The following is an 18,594-nucleotide window of genomic DNA, read 5'->3' on the forward strand; positions in this document are numbered from 1 at the left end:
ACAACTGAGGAACAGCAGCAATGGAGAGAAGGAGAAATGGAATTTGGCGTTTCACTGTGAATCTTGACAGCAGCAATGGAAAGTGCTTTCTGGGTATCTTCCTTTACCTCACTATGTGTCTGAGGAAACACCTTGTAGCAGTGCAGAAATGGACATGGTTAGGACATTTCCCGAGCCATCCTGAATTCTGAACCACTGATGGATGGGGAGAAGGCAGAGGCCACTGATTCACACTGAGCCCAGCTCTTCTCTGTCTGGTGGAGATCCAGTTAAACCAAGAAGAGACATTGCTGGCCTGATTGTCAGCTGACCTTAGGCACCAAGGTTGAAACCCCATCAGTAGACATCAAGTTGTAAGGTGAAGTTTGATAGCCTTATTGCAAAAGTCAGGTCTCCATGGTCTATGTACCATCCCCAAATTATCTAAAGGTTGGCAAGGGAGACTCCTTCATCCAAAGTGTAAATGGCAGTTTCCTATGGGGATGGATGACTGGCTGGTGTGGTTGGGGCTTGGGGTGAGTAGCAGAAGGATCCTTCTGCTCTTTTGCTCCCTCTCCTCCTGGCTCTTGCTTTCTTTCTCAGACTTACTTTCCCACTTCCTGTGATCTTGACTGTCCTACCCAATAAACCATTTGACATTCAAATCCTTATCTTGGGGGTTTGCTTCTGGGGAAATCAATGCCAAGGTGCCATAGAGACTGCAATTCATTCTACAATCAGTAGGGTACCTAACCCAGGCTTTAGAGCCTCAGAAGTCCTTTGGGAGGAATTTGCATAGTTGAGAACCCCCCACCTCCACCCAAGATGAGTTGTGGGTAAACCAAATGCAGCAGGAGTCAGACGGGGAAAACTCAAGTGCGGAGTGAAAGGCCGGGGCAGTTTATGAGCAGAAAGAAACGGAATGAGGCTGGGGTTCAGCATGTGAAAGTAGAGTGCTGAAAATTGCTGAGGCAGGCTGGGGCTTGATTCTGCTGGGTCTTGTAAGAGGGTTGAAATTTTATCCCCATGAGAAATCACCAAAAGGTGGAGGCAGGGTGCAGTATAATTCTCTTAGTGTTTATTAAGCACCCTCTCAAATCTCTAAATACATACTTGAGAGTAGTCATTAGCTCTGTGTATGATAATGGGAGATCATAGAGTGTGTTGGCGTTGTCCTATATGGTCACCAATAGCCACTGCCGAGCACTTGAATGGAGCGGATCCAAATCAAGTGTCTTGGTTCATTTTTTGTCAACCTAACACAAGTTAGGAGGAGAGAATCTCAGTCGTGAAAATGCCCCCATAAGACTGCCCTGTAGACAAACTCGTGGGGGTATTTTCTTGCTTAATGATTGATGTGGGAGGGTCCAGTCCGCTGTGGAAGGTACGGCCTCTGTGTTGGTGGTTCTGTAAGAAAGCAGGCTGAGAGAGCCAAGAGGAACAAGCTAATACATAGTGTTCCTCTGGGGCCTCTGCTTTAGTTCCTGCCTTGAGTCCTTGTCCTGACTTCCCACAGTGTTGGAGTGTGACCTGATTATTGTAAGATGAATCAAACTCTTTCTTCCTTGAGTTGCTTTTGGTCACAGTGTTTTACCATAGCAATAAAAACTCTAACAGAGGCAGGGTCTCACATAGGGTTCCAGAACTATTTGATTAGCAGGTTTTGGGACTACAATTCGTTGGAGAAGGGTGAAGTCTTGAAGTTCTACCTTAGCTCTGGAGCAACGGTGCCTAGTGAGTATGGATCAAAATGTCAAATTGAGAGCCCACATAAAATTTCCCTTTTAAGGTGTTTTGTCATGGTTACAGAAAACAGACTAACACAGATCTCTTCTCAGGAAATGGATTAGTGCCTGATGAAGTAGCTGGAAGGAGCCAGCTTTGTGTGGACGCTGTAAGAATGTTCTCACCAGACACTGATCGCCAATACCTTGACCTTGGTTGGACTTTCCAGCCTCCAGAACTATGAGCAATACATTTCTATTGTTTAGACAGTTCAGCCTGTGGTAATCTATTATACCTGCACAAACAGACTAGGATACATGTATGTGTTCACAGTAGCTCAGCTTGCATGCAGCCAAGTGCTCATATCTGTATGTTCACACAGTACAGATGGATGTGTGTGTGTGCTCACATGTCCACATGGCATCCAGCCCTCTTTCCCATCCCCTTTCTAAAGCAGCATAGGCTGAGATTTTCATTGTGATTTATTGAAATTTTCCACTAAGGAAAGAATTTGGGGAAGGAAAGAACTTCTAGGACATCTCAAGGGAAATGGAGATGGAGATGGGACAATGGAGGAAAGTGGCCAACACAGAGAGGGTAGATAAAAGAATGACAGGGCCTGGGTTGCAGGGAGGATGAGTGTGGAGGTGAGTATTGGAAGCCTTGTGGCCAGAGCTTTGAACAGGTGAGGTCTGGGTTGTGGGCTATGGTGAAGATGGTGAGGTGAGGATACCTTTTCTGAACTCTCAGAAGTCTTTGCTCTAAGAGCATGGGCCTACCCAGGGTCTCCCCGAGTCCCCAAGGTGCTTGACTGGAAGGGTCCTGCTTGGGATCAGTCTCTGGAGGGCAGACAAGCAGATTCTGTTGTTCTCAGCTGGGGTCTGATCCACCAGTCTTCAGAGGAATGGTCTGGGATGCCTTTTCTGCTTCGGATTCCTGCTTTGTTTTCTTGGCATGTTTGTGCCTAGAGACATAGAGCTTAGGAAAAGCCTGTTTGCTCCAAGAGGAGCCCTGGGGGCCAGAGGCAGAGAACTCACCAGTTTTGTATGTCCTCAATAGTCTCTGGCAAGGGCCGGTTGAGGGTCTCAAGCAGGAAGAAGGCAGCACTGCCTCCCAGGAGGGCCGTGGTCCCAAAGATGACATTAGGGATGTAGGGCTGGACCTCACCCGTGATTTTCACCAGTGGGGCTATCATACTTCCCACTCGAGCCCACACGTTACTAATACCCATACCTGTTTGCCTGGGAGGGTTCAGAGAAGGGATTGGCAGCCTTTACAGAGGGCTTTTTAAAGGACACTCTTGGGACCCTTGGGTAGAAGGCAGGAGGAGGATGCTACAGTTCCATCTGTTAGCCCCTGACCCAGGTGCACCACCTACCTGAGGACTGTGGGGTAGAGTTCACTTGTGTAGAGGAAGAGGCAGCTGAAGGAGCCAGACAGGCATCCTTTCCCAAATACAGCCAGTGCTGTCCTCATGAGCGTCATTTCTGTATGGGAAGGGGTTGGAGGATGGGCCTTGGTGTTCATGAGCACCTGAATGTTCTCACTCCTTAGCAGACTTTCTCTCCCTTTGTGCTTGGTTGCCCGGAAGCTCATTTGGAAAAGGGAAGGTGAGTAGTAACCCATCTGCTACTCTTCATGCTTTGTCATATGGGCCAAGTGGATTGCTGTCTAGAAGAGGAACCTGAGCCCCACAAAAAGTAGGGATCTGTTTAAGGCCAACACAGTGAATCGGAGGAAGGCTAACAAAGTTGGAGTTCACTTTCCAGCCTGTGGCAGCTTCTTCCAGAGGGGCCTAGGGTAGCCTCAACCTCTCACCTGGAGACACAAAGATGAGTGCCAAGATGGCCCCTCCAGCCAGGAGCAGGAGGAAGCCCTGGGTGATGCGCCGGCCCAGGTAACTAATGGAGAGGATTGTGATGAACTTGGCTGGGATGTCAACCGCACCAAAGATGAGCTGGAGTATGTAGATGTTGACTCCAAATTCTTCTACCCCCATAGCCAAACTGTAGTAGGCAAAACCAGTAGAGAACCTGAGAGACAGAGAGTCATGGGGTCAGCACCTGCAGCCAAACTGAGATCTCTTCCCACAGTGACCCTTGGGTTCCCAGGATGATAAATAGTTTTGTTGATTGTGTCATCTGTAGCAGATTGATGTAGACTGCTTGAGTACTGTTGAGTTTTGTGAGATTGTGTCTGAGCTCAATGAAAAGTGCTGGGATTGATTGGTCATGTCTTGTATGGTCATGGTGTTCATGGCAGAGGTACCCAAGATTGATTCCATAGAATAACAGGACTGGAGGGACTCTCAGAGACTCGAGGAGGCAGGAAACGCTCTCTGTTTGTTCAGTTGAGATGCAGCGTCCAGAAAGGCAGGGGTGAAAGTCAAACTGTGAACCATGTGAGCGCAACTCCTCCTCCTCTCTCAGAATCATGGAAAAGTGTGGGACAAATTTGATCCTGGGGAAGACTAGGATGGAAAGTGGTCTCACAACTAGGTCATAAAAGGGCTTTGGGGAAGATGTAGGATCAGTCAGAAGAGGAAACTTGGATATATAATTGCTCCCTGTAAGTCTGCAGCCTGCAGGGTCAGCTCTCCTCTGTGTGGTTCCAGAGGACAGAGCTAGGCTAAAAGGCTTCAGGGACAGAGAGGCAGACTGTGGGGCAAGTTCTGTCACCAGGATGTTCAGAAGGGACTAGAGCACCTGCCCTGTGTGGGGCTGTGCGACCTCAGTGGAAGCAGACACTCTCAACTGAATATGGGACTTCTGGGTTGGAAGCTTGTCTTGGTGGCTCCCAGGAGGTATTTTCTTGATTTTTCTTGCAGGTACCCTAGGCTTGCCCTGATGGACACCTCAATGTTCATCAACCCTATGCAGGGCATGAGTAGGGAGAGGTGGCAGGTTACCAGGCCAGGGAGAGACAAAAGGTCACACGGCGCAGGATGGATACCCGGAACAAGTCAGATAAGCCATATTTGACCTTGGTTGAGGCGATGTCCTTCTGCAGGCTGAACTTCAGCTCCTTGAGACATAGAAGGAGAGGTGCTGTTAGTGGGCCTAGCTGCTGGAAAGGAAGGTCGTTCAAGCCTAGCTCTTTCAGAGGATGCATTGGGGGAGCAGATGGAATACAACTGTCAGTCAAGGAAACACACCAGAGAGGCTGACATATAGTCCTGCCCCAGCTATAATCCCTCCCCACCTACCTCTATGGTGAGCTTTCTCCCCTCTTCCTTCTTGCCATTGAAGGTAGCCACCCGTTGGAGTGTCTTCAGGGCCTTTGAGAACTTTCCAGATAGAACCAGCCAGCGAATGGACTCTGGTACCCACCTGGGGGCCAGAGTCAAAACATAGTGGCTCCTGTTCAAGAGTCCCTTTTAAGACCTCTGCCTCTGGAGCCATGGGATAGGAGGCCCAGAAACCTGAAGTGCCTAATGCTCTTTCCATGGAACCTCACACTGGCCCATCTTTGTACTTGGGCTTTTTCTAGTTAGCACAAATTCCAGCATTCTGTTCCTCCACATCTAAAACAGCCTTCCAATGTTCCACACCTAGATTGCTGGTTGTTGTTAGATGTCTTCCTTAGCTAGGGACTGTAGTAGGTTTTGGTCTGGATTCCTTCAAGGCCTTTGGAGGGAGGACACTGATACCTGGCCTTAGACTCGTGATCCCAGCTCTTTGAGTCTGCTGTTCATGGACTTACAAGCTTCTGTTTCTACCTTGACAGTCCTGTGAGCCTGCTCTCATCAAGACTGTGAAGGGGCTCCTCTCATGCTTCATGGCTGAGCCCAGGACTCTAGCTTTGCCTCCCTGAGAATAATGACAGCAGTGGCTCCCAGTCAACAAGTCTTCCTGTAGGTCAGCCCCACAAAATTAGGGTAACCAGCAATATCATCCCCATTTTATCTAGAAAAAAATTGAGGCTCAAAATGAGTGAGACCTGCCTCAAGCCACAGGCCAAAGGGCACCAATCTCTCGACTGTACACTGCTGACTATCTGCGGCCTTTGTCCCCGACTCTGACTGCTCCCACCCCAGGTTGTGTACATGTTTCTGCCCCCACTCTCTAGTCTCTTCCCCTTCCCTTTCAGATTGCTGTTCATCTCTTGGCAGTTCTATGTTCATTTCCAAGTTGAAGTTCCATCTCAAGTCTGTACTTTTCCATGTAATCTTCCCCAGGTCTCAGTTTTCTCCTCTTTGGATAGGGACAGTAATGCTCCCATCAACCAGAGATGCAGCAAGGATCAGAGGCAACATTCATCAGTGTTCAGAGTAGGATAGCATGCATAACTTATAAATAGTTACTTCATAGTTTCACAGTTTCCCTCAGAATGTTTTCAACTTCCAGCACTTGGGCTAATTTGCTGTCTTCCTGGGTGGATTTGGGTTCAACAGCTTGGTAATGAGATCTCTGCACACTCTGCTTCTCCCACCAAACCACCTCAATTCTCAAGAGATTTCCTGGCTGAGGCTCCACTTGGGATATTCTTTTGTATTTTACATCTGACAGTCTCCCAATTCTGTAGATACTTCCTTCCAAAGGTCCTTCAGATTTCTCCTCCAACATCCTCTAGCCTGCACAGTACCGTCCCTTCTGTTCCTGGCCTCACCATGTGGGTCTGTATTTCTGGGCCATTTTTTCCCCACAAACAGAACTTTGGGTAGGCCTGCCAGCCCCACAGGCACCTTCTGTACTTTTCTATCCTCCTCCATGTTTAGTTGAGGCCTCCCTGGATTTCTGTGCTCACGGTAGACCAGCACCCTCTCGTCCATCTCAACTCATGCCCCTTCTTCAGCTACAGGCAGCTCCCAGTGCTCCCAACACCTGCTCTCCCCTACAACATGACTCAGCGCATGTAACTCCTCTACCCTGGAGGGCCGTTCTTGACTCTGGCACCAGGGAGCTGGGGACAGGTGGAGTTGGATAGCCAGGTTAGGCATGGAGTCCTTATTTGTCCCTGGTGGAATTGGGTAGAGAGAACAGAAGAGAGCCACATACCAGGATAACAAGGAGAAGATGAAGAAGGGAACAGATGCAGCTAACTGTAGCCAGCGCCACTGAGGAATGACATAGGCCAGGCCGGACAGAACGAACTGGCCAATGGTGTAGCAGTACCCAATTGATGTTGATGAGATGGCCCGTACCGAGGTGGGTACCCATTCCACATCTGTGAGAGAAGCCCAAGGACCAGATTAGGGTCTTGTCAGGCCCCAGACACCTGCCTGTGCAGTAGTATCAGCTTCTGCCTCCCATTAGCTACCTGACTCCATCTGATCCCAAGGACTCAGTTATCACCAGTTTGCAGATATTGCTCTTGAAACTCAAGGACATAGGACTCACAGCGGGGCCTCTCTTCACCCCAGTTCAGTCTTACTATATCTCCCCACTGAAAGTGACTTCCCTTGCTTTGCCCTCAACTTCACCAGATATAGCGAACACTCATTTACAACAGATACTGTATCGCTCATCTCTATGGATGCACTGAACAGAATCATGTGCCTAGCAGAGCATCCAGGCACAAGGCAGGTCCTATAGCTTCTTAGCCACTGTCATTATGTTTGTGATTGTTGCAAAATTCAGAAGTGTCTCGAGAAACCAAAGGTAGGCCTTTGGGTTGACTAAACCCACTCTCTCGGCTTTTGACTGTTGCTCCCCAAAGCCTTGTTGCTCGGGTCCCCACTGTGGCTCACTCAAGATAACGGTGCTCAGAGAAATGCCTGAGATGCTGCAGCCACACAGGAATCGGAAGACTGAATAGATGGGAAGGCTGGGGCTGAAGGCAGCGCCTGAGCCACTGACTGCCAGCATTAGGTAGCTCCAGGTCAGAATGGGCTTGCGGCCAAATCTGCAGCTCAGAAGAGAGGAAGGGTCGGGTTAGCCACTACATAGCTGCCAAACTGAGTGACTTTCAGGCTTTGGGGCAAAGGGCTAAAGGCACCCCACCCCCACCCTACCAGAAGACCAGGCGGAGCACATAACTCCATCACCAGACAGAGCCTTGCTGGTAATTGCTGTTTTTCAACAAGTTTGCAGTAGAAGCATTGAGTTAATGAGTTATTTTCTCTGCCTCAGCTTAGCTGACTGAGCAGAGGTCAAAAGACCACGTATCTCTGAGCAATTCATCTGCCCTGGCTTTATGCTATGTAGCCACAAAACTGGTTCTGAGAACCTGGGTTGAGAGGCCAGAAAATTCAAACCAGGACCTCGGGACAAAGAGAAGGCTATGGTCTGGCAAGGGAATGGTGTCTGCCCATAGAGGACCATCCTTCTCACCTCTCCCAGCTTTTGCTTCTTTGGGGTACACGGTCAGAACAGAGTTATGAGGAAATGTATGTGGAATGTGTTCCCAAGCCTCACCTGTCTGACAGTTCTCCAAACACGGGCCCGCCAATCAGTATGCCTGCCATGAAGATCGACTGGGCCATCTCCTTCAGTTTGTTGGAGCTGCACACCAAGTCCCACTGCACAAGATCAAGGTAGGGCCATGCCAGTTCAACACAGTCCAGTTCCCCCAGCTATGCTCAGCCTACCTTCACATACGCATGCACGCATGCATGCTCACTCGCATGTATGTGTGCAGGCACTTACATGCCTTGGCTTCCCTGAACCTGGTCTTTGACTGCCAAGCACTAATTTTTTCCACCTGTGTGGGTTCTGTAGGTCCTTGATCCACGGTTGTATGATGACAACATCCCTCAAGTGTATTGTATGGTTGAAGTCTGCTGAGCTGCCCTATTGATCTCTCTTCTCGGCCTCTTCCACTAAAAGTCTATCTGTGTCCTGCAGCTCCTCCTTTTCCCCACATTTCCAATGCCAGTCCCTCCACCTGTATCCTTGACCTCACCTCTCCTCTTCCTAAGGTCTACTCTTCTGGTCTCTCCCTCCCTGCCCCCTTTTCTCTCTCTCTTCCTCCTCTCTTTCTCTCCTAACTCTTCTTCATCGGTTTTCCTCATAACCTTCCCTTTCTAAATTCTCTCCAATTCTCCAGAATGAGAACCCATTCTTGCTGTCACCCACCCCTTCACTCAATTCTCAGTTCTGCCCTGACCAACACACGGAAGCGCCAAGCTCACTACAGCCACTCACAACTTCTCTGTCAGCCACACTACAGAACTTCTGCATCCTGACCTGGCTTAGGCCTTGGTAGCTTCCCTCTAACTAGTTCTTTTCTTGCAACACAGCCTCTCTTCTGGCCTTCAGACCATCAGAGTCTGGGCCTACTTGAAAACATCTCATGACCATCCCAGACCTAACAGGACTTGCCTCCCAACTCTGTAAGGTCCCATGCACACCAAGTGGAAGCCCTGGCTTTTGAAAATATTTGTTTTTGAGATTTATGTGACTTTGAATAGATGAATCTTAATTACACGACACTTGTGAAGAACACAGCCATGGTTTCAATATACATGCAAAGAAAAATTCTGCTATGGAAATTTGCCCATCACCTTTTTGATTTTTTAAGACAGGGTCCTTCTTTGTAGCCCTGGCTGTCCTGGAACTCGCTTTGGAGACCAGGCTGGCCTTAAACTCACAGAGATTCTCCTGCCTCTGCCTCCCAAGTGCTGGGATTAAAGGCATGCGTCACCACACCCAGCTTCCCCCAGACTCTTATGCTTACTTTACTCACTCACCCTGGACCAGGGGCCCTCATCCTGTGCATCACGACTCGTCAGCTCAAGAGACCCTTTCACAAAGGGCGCATAACAGTACCAAAATTACTGTTATGAAGTAGCAATGGTCTTATGGTTGGAAGGGTCCACACAGCATGAGGAATTACGTTAAGGGGTCACAACACTAGGGAGGTTGAGAAGCACTGCCCTAGACCATTATCATTATCGTGAGCATTATTTCTCTAGAACTCATTTTCGTGGAAGAGATCACAGGGATTGTGCTAAGAGTTTTGATGAATGATGCCTTAAGCTTTATTGTGCATATAGATTGAGCTAATTGTCACCAGAAAACTTTTCCAAAATTGTGCTGTACTAAATATGCCTAAAATAAACTGCCCGGGATCAGACTCTATAAATCGGAACCAACGCAGACTACTGAGTTGTGTTGAACCAGACTTCTGAATGCCTCAGATCAAAACTCTGCGGGCTCTGGTGTTTACAGATACCCCACCCCCACCCACAGTCATTTGATCTTAAAGTTTCAAATATATATAATACATGCAATATATTATATAATATACACAACATAATATATTACATATAGTATATACAATATATATAAGACAGGGTCTCTCTCTATAGCCCTGGCTGTCCTGAAACTCATTATATGAACCAAGTTGGCCTAGAACTCACAGAGATCTGCCTGCTTCTGCCTACCTAGTGCTTAGATTAAAAGTGTGTGCCACCATACCCAACTGTATTTGTTTTTGAAACTGGATTTCCCTATTTTTTCTAGTTATGTCTTTTGTGTGTATGAGTGTTTTGCCCGCATATGTGTATGTCTATCACGTCTGTGTCTGGTGCCTCCAGAGGTCAGAGGAGGATGTCAGATCCTGTCGACCTGGAGTTATGGATGGATGGTTGTGAACTGCCATGCGGATGCTAGAAACAAAAGCTATGTCCCCTGCAAGAGCAACAGTCTCTCGTCACTGTTGAGCCTATCCTCCAATCCCTCTCTTTTCGTCACAATTGCCGCAATATAGGCCTCACTATTTTGCCTTTGAATGCATAGTGGCAGCGGATGCTTGCTGAAGGCTCTGTACCAGGGACTGTCCTAAGTTGAGCTTCTTCTGTCCTTTCGTTTCTTCAGCCTGCACAGCATTCATTGTTGTGTTTCCGTTTCACAGGTGAGGAAACGGGCTCCGAACAGGTTGCTGTGACAAGTAGACAAGTCTTTCCTACTTTGCTAGGAATGTTCTCTGGTTCCCTCTTGTTGGCTAGGGTTTCTAAGGCCAGCTACGCTCTGGCCTGGGCACCTGTCTGCTCTAATCTCCTGCTAATCCCAGCACACATTCTTTGCTCCAGACATCCTGAATCGCTTGCGTAATGAAGTGAAGAATGTTCCCTAGAAATGCCTCCTAAAAGTGTTTTGGAAATAAAGTGTGGGGAGAGACCACAGAGCCCAAGGAGTTCTTTTCTACCTTTCTCTTCTGGAGGTGAGGTGGGATGGGGTGGATGAGGACTCCAGGTCTTCAGCTAGCTGCAGGTGAGCCAACAGGTCCAGGAATCCTGGCAGACATTTCTAACATGGTATGGTGTGGGGTGGCAAAGGAGGAAACAGAATACAGGAGCAGGTGAGGGCCTATGGAGAGAGGCATGGCAGGAGTGTCTGGAGAGACTTCTGGTACTTTCTGACACACCGTCTTAAGCCATTCAGGAAAATCTAAAGAAAAGACTTATTACTCACACAGTTTAGTTCACCTTCCTTCACAGAGAAAGCACACTCCCTGTGTGATGCAGTAGCTGCAGGGAGCCATGTGCTTCTTGATAAGAAAGTGGAAGCTGAAGACACTGTGGTATTTCATTGACGTAAAAGGAACTCCCTGGCCTGGGCATAATCGCTTTCTCCTTTCTTATGGGTGGGCATAGTGATGGCTGCTACAGCCCTGAAGATGGCAGAGCTGCTGTCAGTCTGAGTCCCTGGGTGGCCCTGTAGATCTAATCATCAGTCTGGAACGCTACTTTTTTCAGAACTCTTCTTTATTATTATTTAGTAATAGTCAAGCCAGGACTTCCTGTTGAAGCTTTTGCTATAGCAACAAGAAGCTGCTGATGAAAACGGAGTTTGTATCACCTTTCATGTATGCGTGACAAGTCACATGGTTTGCACTCCAAATTCTATGAGGAGAGCTGCCTCCTTGGTGAGATGTGTATGTGTGGGGTGGGATGGGCAGTGTCTAGGACACAGCTCTACGTCAGTGAGGAGAGATACCTTCATAATACAACATGACATCCACTGGAGTAGTACCATGCTTGAGTGATCTTTAGAAAAAGTAAAAAGAAGTACTCTATGGTTAAACACTAGAAAGAAATAAAAAGTGAACTTCAATTACACTGCAAATTGTTTTCAGAGATTTCGTGAGTAATGAAGCTCATCATAAGTGATGAGAAAAATGTGTCTAGGACCACTCTGCTGAGCAACACAAACTGTGGGGTGCAGGTCTGAGACCCGCAGCCATTATGAGTTGATTGTGTCCCCTCAAGAGACACACCGAAGTGCTAGCCTTCTAGAGTGGAAATCAAGTCGTTTAGCCATAATTAACTGAGTTATAGCAAGGCCATAATGGGCAGGGTGAACCCTTGTAGGAAGAGAAGAGACGTGCAGACAGGACAGGATGGAGGTGGAGCTAAAAGTGGGACCCACAAGCCAAGCCATGCCAAGGTGTGAGCAACCACCTGAAGCTAGAGGAGACAGGGAGGATTCTTTGTGGGGCCTGTGTGGAGAACATACTGATGCTGTGGGCTTTAGACTTCTTGCCTCCAAATCTGTGAGATGATAAAATCTTGGTTGTTTTAAGCTACCTGATTTGGGGACTTCTGCTGTAAATAAATGTGTGATTCTGCTGTGTGTTGATCTATTGGCCTGATAGGTGGTGATGGGAAAGGGATTGGGAATAGACACAGGAAGTGGGTGTGGAGCAAATGGGATGGAAGAGGAAGATTTTAGAGCATCCTGGATGCTTTTGGTGGAACTCCCTGTGCAAAACCTGCAGTGCAAAGTCTCTAAGAAGGTCCATTAAAATCTGTAGCAGAAGAATGGAATATTCAAGACATCTGGAGTGTTTTCTGTGCTTCCTTTGAATGGGACTCCCTTGGGTACAATCAGGTTTTACTCTGAGTCAATAAAAACGAGTGGTTCCTTTCTGTTTTCCACATGTTAGGATCCCCCCTTACTCAGGAGTGTTGCCTGACCTTTGCTAATCTTTTCTGAATACCAGGGTCCTCTCTGGGTGGTTTGTTCCTGTTTGCGCAGTGGATGAATGTCTTGTCAGCCCTAGGGAATCCTGTCAGTGCTGGGACTGCAGGCTCGAACACTCAGCTTTTCTGGGTGTTTGGGGTGACACTCGGGTCCTCATGCTTATGCTTATGCAGCCCTTTACTGACTGAGCCACCTCTTTAGCTCTGGGACAGATGTTTAGCTTCTATGTGGTCAGAGTCCTCAGCTCTACCTGGTGCCTACTTCTTGGAGCTGTGGATGACGTAAGGAATGAAGAGCACCCAGCCCTAAATCTGAAAGACACTGCATTCAACTCAAAACAATCGTATTATTATTATTGTCACATGTCCAGTGAAATGTGACATGTGCTGCCGCAGATGGGGTACAGTTCTGGAGTTAGGCTCTCCTGCGCACCCTCCCAGCTGTGTAAGGATAGTACCTGACTAGCCTGCTCACAACCGGCGGAGAGTGAAGCAGCAGCTCAGGGGCCCGTGAGCAGTAGATGTCCACCGAGTGAGCTCTTGAGTTTAGGGAACTACAGAATTGCTCAGGCCCCTTCTGTGCAAATGATCAGGAACTTTTTACATAATGGCTGCCACTGGGGTCAGGCTGGCCAGAAATGTAGTCAGGGTGACACTCCCACATCCTTACTGAGGATTTAGATCGGAGTCTGAGAAAGAGGTAGAAACAGAGCGTGTCTGAGCAGGGCTGAGGGCAGCCAGTGGGATGTGGAGCAGGAGCGGGACTGAACACAAGAAACAGAAGTGTCCTGAGTCTGGGTAGACTGGATATTCGGTGATGAGGATTAGAGAGGTCAGAGGTGGTTGGCCAGGGACCCTGCAAGGGTCCTGGCTGGGGTAGAGATCATGGAATCAGGACAGAAAGGTACACAGCCAAGAGGAAGGCCAGGGGCCTTAGAAAGGCATACTTTGCTCATTTGAGGCTGGGCCCAGGCCCTGAGGGTTGTGGCCTTCGTCAGTGTATGCGGCTGTGAGCTGTACTCCTGGGAACCTAGGGATCAGCATCCAGGCTCCCATGCTTTCCAGACATAAAAGAAAGGTCTTTGTTTCTTCTTAGTGTCCTAGTTAAAGCTCTTTCTGGAAAGTCCTGATCGCTTCTATCACATGGGAGGCAGAACTCTCTTCTACCCACCCCAAGCAGATGGAAGCCTGTATTTGCCATGGCTGAATGAACAGAATATCACAGCCTCTGTGTTTGTTCTTCTTGTTGGGTTTGCCCATTAATGTTCCAGTAGCTGGACATGGCAGGAGAACCTTCTTGTGGGTTTGCCATAGCTGCATCCCCAGGGAATTAGAGCTTAACACAGAGTTAAATGAACTCTGACAGGGGCAAGGGTGCAGCCCCCTGAGAACTGCTATTCCCCAATTGTGCAGACTCACGTCATCTTAATGAATGTAATGGTGATTGGAAATTTGGCCGGGATAAAGGTGAACTGATGTTTAACTGGGTATGAGGCCCTGTAGGCTCTGCCCTTGGCATAGCTCCCAGAAGCCCACCTAAGGAGCAACCAGGAAAGGAAACTGCTTCCCAGTGGTCAGCAGTGCCTATGTAGACATAGGAGGAACTTATCCTGTCTTTAGCATTGCTTAAGCACCTACTGCATACTTAGTCCTGCAATGGCAGATGTAGGTGGGAGAGGTACTGTTCCTGTCCTAGAGGAGCTACTGCCGCGTGGGTTGGGGTATCTGCGAACAAGTCAGACCACCCAACCTTCTCAGTGGGGTGAAGGGTGGATAGTCAGTCTCACGGTCAGGTTCTGTGCAGCCTTAAGGAGCGTGGCCTCTGGAGCTCCACCTCAGGGACTTGGGTTCTCCACTCTACCCTTTGTGAATGTTTTACCTTGTTGTCTAGGGACCTGTCTTTCAATGTCCTCATCTATGCAAACAGGATAATCAAGGCGCTAAACTCCGAGGGTCGTGAGGATTAAATGAACTCATGCATACACCTGTGCCCATCTGGTACTATGTCCTCACACACTGTGTTCATGATGAGGCTATCTAAGTATTCCTTGTAAGCCTGCCTATTTTTCCTTCATTTTCTCCTTCTCCACCTTTCTCCCTCCCTATTTCCCTAATTTTCTCTTCTTTCTTCTCTCTTTCTTTCTCCTTCCTTCCTTCCTTCCTTTCTTTTCTTGAACTTTCTTTCTTTCTTTCTTTCTTTCTTTCTTTCTTTCTTTCTGTAGCCTAGGCTGGCCTCGAACTCCTGCCTCAGCCTCTCGAGTACGGGGATTACAGGTGTGTGTCACCATGCCCATCTTTTCCTTTAGGGTGTTTGTTCCTTGGGTTCTGTGTTTCTGAAAGTGATGGATACCAAGTCACGCATACGCTGGGAAGCTTCTGGGCATGTCCTTGATTTCCTATCTGCTCTTTTCCTCCCACATTTGTTCAGTTGCCGGGTCCTCGGATTCTAATTCCCCAGTCTTTTCTGGTTTCCATCTATCTGTCACCCCATCCCAGAGTCCTATGCAGTTTGCTATTAACTTACTCTGCTGCTAGACTAACACTCTCCCTGCAAGCCACTCTCTGTCCTGCAGAGTGAGGCTCCTCAGAGGGTGCCCTGAGTCTGCTACACACCTTCTTAAAGACTGCCACATCCATTGGCTCCTCACCCCTCGTTACAGAGGCATGAGTTTGACTTAGTGATCATACCAGGCCCTGCTGCTATCCTCTCCTGCCCCATGTCCAATAGCCTCCACGCCTCACTCTTCTTGTCTATCCTTCAGCCTATGCATCCGTGACTTTGCATTTGACGTTCTGTGCCTTGTATCTGGGGTGTACTGCCTGCGTGGGCTCGCTCCCTACCTCTTTCTTCTCTTTTACAAGAGACTCCAACGGGCCCTCTAGGACCGCCTGGCCCTGTGCTGGTTAGAGACCTCTTCACTGGGTTTTCAGAATCTTAAGATTATGGAATTTATTCCTTCCACAAATATTTATTTCCCAGAGTCCCTCCCCTGTGCCAGGTATTATTCCAGGTGTTGGGGACACAGCAGTGAATCCATATAGATTCCACCAAGCTACTGGACCAAGCTACTGGAGGGCTAGTGTCTTCTTTGACTCTGTGGCCTTGGCGTTCTGCATCATAACACCAATGCGCCCAATGTTTTGGATGCTTGATGCGTTCTGAACACTATGGCTGACACAGAGCAGAAAAATAATGGCTGTGACAGGGAAGAGGTGTGGTCCAGGGGGCGTGAGTACAGCAAATGTGCTGCTCAGGGATACAGCTCTGGCGCCCAGTGCTCATGCTGGCATCCCGAGCCCTCTCCCCATCTGAAAGATGGGATTTGAATACTAACTACTTAATAGCTGTCAAAAAGATCAAAAGTGCTGACATTTGGAAGGCATTTAGAATAGTGTCTGGCATATTACAAATGTTTTATACAGAATAAATATTCATTAACTGCTTGAATAACTATATAGATAGTGTAGACGATCTTGGATTCAAATCCTACCTCTGCCCTCAGAAGAAAGTCATGACTGTAAAATGGAGATCAAGAGGCTGCATTCCTTAGGATTTTAGGAAGCCCAGACCCACCGAGTGGCAGCCTGGGAGTGTGTTTGCAAGGCGAAGGTCTTCTAGTGAAGCAATGTCTGGATCCTGCACTTGTGGGGCTCACAGGGTGTCCCTTTATTAAGCCTCCCTGGAATCTATGGCTAAATCCTCCCTTGTACTTTGTACTTAGGGCCACTTTCCTTTAAGATCCAGCCGTGAAACTGACCGCGTACACTGCACCAAACCCCTTCTCCTCCCCAGGACTGAGAGCTTCACCCTCAAGGGCGACAAGACAGTGTCTGCAAAGCACCCGCGTGTGCCTGACACTCAGCTGGCATTTAGTAAACACCGATTCCCATTTCCTCATCTTCCTCCTGTCACAGTCTCCTGACTGGCCTGTCAGTTCATTGAAGGATTCGCTCTAACTCTAGTTCCTAGAAACAGTGGTGAGAGAATCAGGTCCCCCAAGAAGGATGGCTGGGAAGTGCAGCCATAGCCCCTGCGGGCCAGCGGCTGACTCCCTCTGGATCTGCTCAGGAGTCTTTCAACCTCTGAAATCTCTCTTCTACACCCCTACGCCCCCCAGCAAAGCTTGACACAGGATGGAATGTTCCTCTTCTCCCTCCTAGTCTGGTTAACCCTTGATGTTCCAGTCTCAGCTCCAGGGCTGTTTCTTTAGAGGGGCTTCCTGCAACGGCCACCCCTTCCTGTCCCTATAACCGGTCCAAGGTCACTGCACAGTGTGAGGTAACAAGTCATTTCACACTTCCTCACGTGGCGTTTTCACCCACTGAGTCTACCCAACAAGGCTCTAACACCCCACTGGGAGCAGGAACTGTACATATTTCGAATCCCTGGAGCTCGGGACTGTGCCAGTCGAGGAACAATCTCTAGGTAGATTGTTGAAGGAACACTTGGGCTCTGAGCATGAAGGAGCCAAACCCCTCAGCTCCTGTTTATTAGTCCCGGGATCCTTCCTTTTCACCCAGACCTCTGTCCTCCAATCCCGGGAAATCTAGGCCCCCTGCCTCTCTTCCTATCCACATGTGCTGTAGGTATATGGGAGTACCTAAGATAAGGTGAGCGGAGCGAGGGTGCGGACATACCTCTGTCACAATGGTGTCTCTGGTGCTGTTGTAGATCCAGCCATTCAGGCATGGCTCGGTGGCCCCCTGGGTGTCATTGGGAAGACTGCCATTGGGCAGGTGCACGAAACGGAGACACTTCTCAGGCTTCCCATTCGGACTCAGAGGGAGCACCCAGGGTTCCATGGAGGCGTTGGGAGGTGGGCGACAGTAGTGGGCAGGGGTGGTGGCTGTGAAGATCTGTAGCAAGTTGTGGTTGGCTATTCCGAGGACTGGGAGGGCCAGCAAGGTCACAAGCAGGTACTGGGAGGGACCCATGCTTCCAACACGATCCAGAATCTCTGAGAAGGTCATGGCACCAGGCAAGATGAACCAAAACTGTATGAAAGATATCAGGTGAAGAGGTGTGTGTGTGTGTATAATATGTAGGCCTGTGGAGCATCATAGAACCATATGCATGAAGATGTACCTAATTACATGTATGAGCATAGATGCACGGAACTATATCTGTGTGCATGTGTGAAGATGTGAGGGCTCTGGTGTGTGGATGCATAAGGATGTACCCAGCTTCATGACGACACACACACACACACACACACACACACACACACACACACACATGTATGGGTGCAGATCTATGGTATGCATAGCATGAAAGTTGTGTGAATGCAGACATGTGGCCCTGTGCTTAAATCTTACAGGTGTGCATGCATGGGGCTGCACAGGCTACATAGCAGGGAACAAAGGTCCAGTCTTGGATGCTGGTTGCACAGGCTGGAGGTGGGCGAGGAGGAGAATAACACACAATCCTGTATTGCTCCGTGTGGGCTGGGAAGGATCTCCTCAAGCTCAAAGCCTCCTGGGCATTCCCTGGGGTGGCTCCCCTGTGCCTGAGTATCAGAAGAGTCCAAGCAGACCACAGAAGCACTAGGGGTTTTCCCAGTCACAGGAGGAAGCAGGGCTTGGATTTGGGGGGTTCCTGGGTGCTAGAGTTGGGGACCTTCAAACCCGTCTCACCTGGTGGCTGGGGCTGGATCCAGTGGGGCTGGAGGTGGATGTGGTGGTGGCCCGTGCTCTGTCCTAGGGTCCGGCAGCTGCTGTGGTGGGGCAGCTCAGCTCTGACAGGCTGTTTCTGTCTCCCCCGGGGGGCCTTATATAAGGCATAAGCTGTCTCCGGGGTTAATGTTTGACTTTGTTTGGAGGATTAACATCCGGCGGCTAGAATGTTGTGCACCCACCAAGCCCAGCTCTCCTGAAAGGGCTGCCTCAGCCAAGACTGGTGGGGGTGGAGACGGGGCTGGGGAATAGAGTGTGGCTGAGCCTAGAGGGCTGCTGGCTGGACAAAGGGCTGAGCAGCTCAGGCTGCCTTTCCTAAGAAAGACTCCGGGAAGGGATTCTGGTCTGAG

The 18,594-nt window shown here is 48.9% G+C and overlaps 1 protein-coding gene across 1 annotated transcript; it reads right to left on the reverse strand.

Moving 5' to 3' along the window:
- Positions 1-2,168: 2,168 nt before the first annotated feature.
- Slc22a8 (solute carrier family 22 member 8) lies at positions 2,169-18,332 on the reverse strand. The gene is made up of 11 exons (XM_041661778.1): positions 18,206-18,332; positions 17,210-17,566; positions 8,061-8,164; positions 7,394-7,548; positions 6,702-6,870; positions 4,910-5,033; positions 4,613-4,728; positions 3,523-3,737; positions 3,083-3,191; positions 2,742-2,945; positions 2,169-2,668 (listed from the first exon to the last, which is right to left on the reverse strand). Exons 2-11 carry the CDS (start codon positions 17,540-17,542, stop codon positions 2,575-2,577), a joined length of 1,623 nt encoding a protein of 540 aa, XP_041517712.1. The 5' UTR covers positions 17,543-17,566; positions 18,206-18,332; the 3' UTR covers positions 2,169-2,574.
- Between the last annotated feature and the right edge of the window lie 262 nt (positions 18,333-18,594).

The sequence above is a fragment of the Microtus oregoni genome, unplaced genomic scaffold (genome assembly GCF_018167655.1).
Source record: "Microtus oregoni isolate MIOR12 unplaced genomic scaffold, Mior012 000012F_ref0000307, whole genome shotgun sequence".
Classification (NCBI taxonomy): domain Eukaryota; kingdom Metazoa; phylum Chordata; class Mammalia; order Rodentia; family Cricetidae; genus Microtus; species Microtus oregoni.

Bases quoted from the DNA above. Each gene is read 5' to 3' on its own strand.
- Slc22a8 (XM_041661778.1), bottom strand. From the start codon at position 17,542: ATGACCTTCTCAGAGATTCTGGATCGTGTTGGAAGCATGGGTCCCTCC. The intron at 4,729-4,909 runs GTAGGTGGGGAG...CTATGTCTCAAG, and splicing joins GGAGAAAGCTCACCATAGAG to GAGCTGAAGTTCAGCCTGCA. The intron at 3,738-4,612 runs GTAACCTGCCAC...TCTGTCTCTCAG, and splicing joins TTTTGTCTCTCCCTGGCCTG to GTTCTCTACTGGTTTTGCCT.